Source organism: Austrofundulus limnaeus, unplaced genomic scaffold (assembly GCF_001266775.1).
Source record: "Austrofundulus limnaeus strain Quisiro unplaced genomic scaffold, Austrofundulus_limnaeus-1.0 Scaffold52, whole genome shotgun sequence".
Classification (NCBI taxonomy): domain Eukaryota; kingdom Metazoa; phylum Chordata; class Actinopteri; order Cyprinodontiformes; family Rivulidae; genus Austrofundulus; species Austrofundulus limnaeus.
The window spans coordinates 1,779,623-1,782,481 of NW_013952454.1; the positions used below are offsets into that span (position 1 = coordinate 1,779,623).

At 39.8% G+C, this 2,859-nt stretch overlaps 1 protein-coding gene across 1 annotated transcript in view; it reads left to right on the top strand.

The window, feature by feature from the left end:
* The first annotated feature begins 12 nt into the window (after nucleotides 1–12).
* The window catches only part of spmip4 (sperm microtubule inner protein 4), a 34,194-nt gene continuing 31,347 nt past the window's right edge, over nucleotides 13–2,859 (top strand). Inside the window, exon 1 of the mRNA XM_014008769.1 lies at nucleotides 13–461. Coding sequence (XP_013864223.1) covers nucleotides 397–461 — 65 coding nt within the window. The 5' untranslated portion in view covers nucleotides 13–396. The remainder of the gene's footprint in view (nucleotides 462–2,859) is intronic.

Genomic DNA, 2,859 nt, shown 5'->3' on the forward strand with positions numbered 1-2,859 from the left:
GTGGGAGGGGGATTTAAGTTAACTAAAAAGTTAGCTTTGCTAACCACCAATCCGCTAACTAAAATACTAGCTACATGAAAGTTAAACCAAAAATAGGACTTTCACTCAGGCTATTTTTAGAACACTGGTCACGTGACTACATCCGCTCAACACTCGTGCGCATAAACAACTCCTCACGCGCTATATGGGTTTCAATAAATACTGGCTTAGCTGTGTTCGTGCCTAAAAATATTCAAGAAAGTGGAATCAAACTCCACCAGGCGGACCACAAAACAGACCTCCACCTCCTGGTGACTCAGGATGCAGCCAATGGACGGATCCATTTTTTTTTTTTTTTGTCACTTTTCCTAAGCTGCAGGCTAACAGCTTGGTGTGGACTTACATCTTCTCCAAAAAATGTATGGAAGGGACGAAAACAGGACCACCCAGATCCCAGCCCTTCACTTTCTGTCCCTGGACAGGTACAGTAAACTTTAAATTGTTTTTAACTGTAGCCTACTGCTAGCTTTACATGTAGCATCCATGCTAGTTTCACACAGTGTTGTACTGCCGTCAGTCTGTGATAATGTTACTACTTACATCAATTTAAACATCACCATAGAGTTTTTTTAAAATGGTGCAGAAGCAGTGCTCCAGTGTAAAAAATGCAAACACACTGGTAAAAACATTTCCAAGTTTCTGGACGACCTGGACCCTGCAGCCAAAGTTTTAACAGTTTTCATTCCTGAAGTCGGTGTGAGCTTGTCTGTGTGTTGAAATTTGTTCAAAAACGTCGTTTTTTTTTGTTACTATACTTGAGATAATGTATGTGTAACTTTACCAGGGGAGATTGCTTTTCCAAAGCCTTCAAGCACGCTAATCCGCTAAGTTAGCATCGCTAGCTGTTAGCAGTGCTGTGCCTACCACTGGTTTTGTGGCCTGCATCTAGAAATTTGTGATATTTGTGGACTACAAGAGCAACAACTAAAAAGTTTTCTTATGAAATCTTCAAATTCTCCYAAATGAGAAGCAAACATTCAAGAAGGATTTGATTTATTGACTGTGGGTGAATGGCTACTGACTGCTTCATTTATTAGTCAATAAAACCATAACTATGAATACTGCTTTGAAAAATCCCGAAATCTTTAAATCTGGGAGCTTTAAACAAACACAAATACTTGGAAGTTTTTAAAATGTCATTTATGGAGAAATATAGCACTAAATTTGGTGCACTTGCAAATAGAAAATAGTTTCAGGTTTTTAATGTCCGTGTATTTTTGTCATTATTATTTGAAATGTCTGCAGCTAACACACTGTTCACTTAATGTTTCACTCCGGCACTGCACAGTGAGCAGCCTGCATGGATAAATCTTTAATTTCTGTCACTGAAGATGTGATTGTATCAGTGAGACAGGCTGAAAAATGGATGACTAAGAGATTTAAAAAACGCCTTATACAAGCTTTACTCAGTATGAGCTTCATCTGACTTCTTGTAAAAAAAAGTTGCCTTTTCTCGCTTGACGCAAATGTTTTTATTTTATTTTAGTTATTTTTTTTTTTGCAAACACCCCTTGGCTGTGAATTAATTCAGCTCGTCTTTTCTCACCAGGTTCACAATGAGCTGGTGAAGTCAACAGAGCACAGCAGCTGGTTGATTTATTCTCCAGTTTATCAGATTTGTTTCTATTTTTTTGGGCAGGTCAGTTTGAGGACGTATCAGATTTTAAACACAGCAGAACATCCTCATTAAATCTGTTGGGATAATCAGCGTTGATTGGCCGTACGGGACAATTTATCTGATGACCCAAAGTCAGAGAGAGGACCAAATAATGACAAACTGGAAAGGTTCAAAGTTTTTTTTTTTTGTTTGTTTGTTTTAGGGGTGTCCCAATCGATATTGATATCGGATATCGGTCCGATATCAGCCAAAAAAATGAGTATTGGATTTTATCGGACTGCATAAAAAATGTCCGATATAAGCGCTCCGATATTAACAGTCCGTTCCAGCAGTTCACTGCCTCTGCTCCAGTGTTTCTATCCAGCAGCGCTTGGATCCAGCATGCAGAGCTCACGTGATCACAACAACATGCTGTGCTAACAAGTTAGCAAGAATTTTGGGAGAACTTTCTATTTTCATCAGAAACAGAGTTGCAGCTAAGTGCAAAGTTGTCACGCACAAGTTTTCCGAGGGGGGGACACAGAACCGTGAACGTTTTAAACCGGAGCGACAACTACTCTCCACCCTGGAAGCAGCTTTGCAGTTCGGCTCGGTTCGTTCAGCCTCGGTCCAGTGACCGCACACAGCCGCGCTGTTTCAGAACCTCCTCTCTGGTCCGGTCGGTGGTTCTAAGCTGGCAGAAGCAAGGGCAGCACGCTTACAGTTTTGACATCTTGTGGATTAGCTCTGGGATTGATGGACAGAAGAAAGGAGAGCGCAGCTTTTGTTTTGGAATATAAGCGCGACATGAGGAGAGCAGTGCTAAAAACTGCTCCCTGCAGGAGAGAGAGGCTGATCTCCACATGATGCTCAGAAAATGCAGCAGTAAGAAAGGTAGCTATCAATTTAAATAACTGACTAATACTTACTATTTGTTTTTGATCTTGTTATTAGAGCGATGTTTAATCTGTTTACACACTTGTTTGAGTGAAGATTAAGTGCAATGATCACATTGTTTTAGTTGCAGTCAGTAAAATTGGAGCTGTGGACTCTTAACTTTGAACAGACAATAATGTGGGGTTTTGTTTTGTCCCCACCTTCAGTTTTTTCCACCATAAAGCAGCACCAGGCTGACAGTTAGTAAAACAATAACCGAAGTGATTTTGAAGTGTTATTTTATACTTTAAAAGAACATTTTGTTTTATTTTTCAGGGTTTTATAAT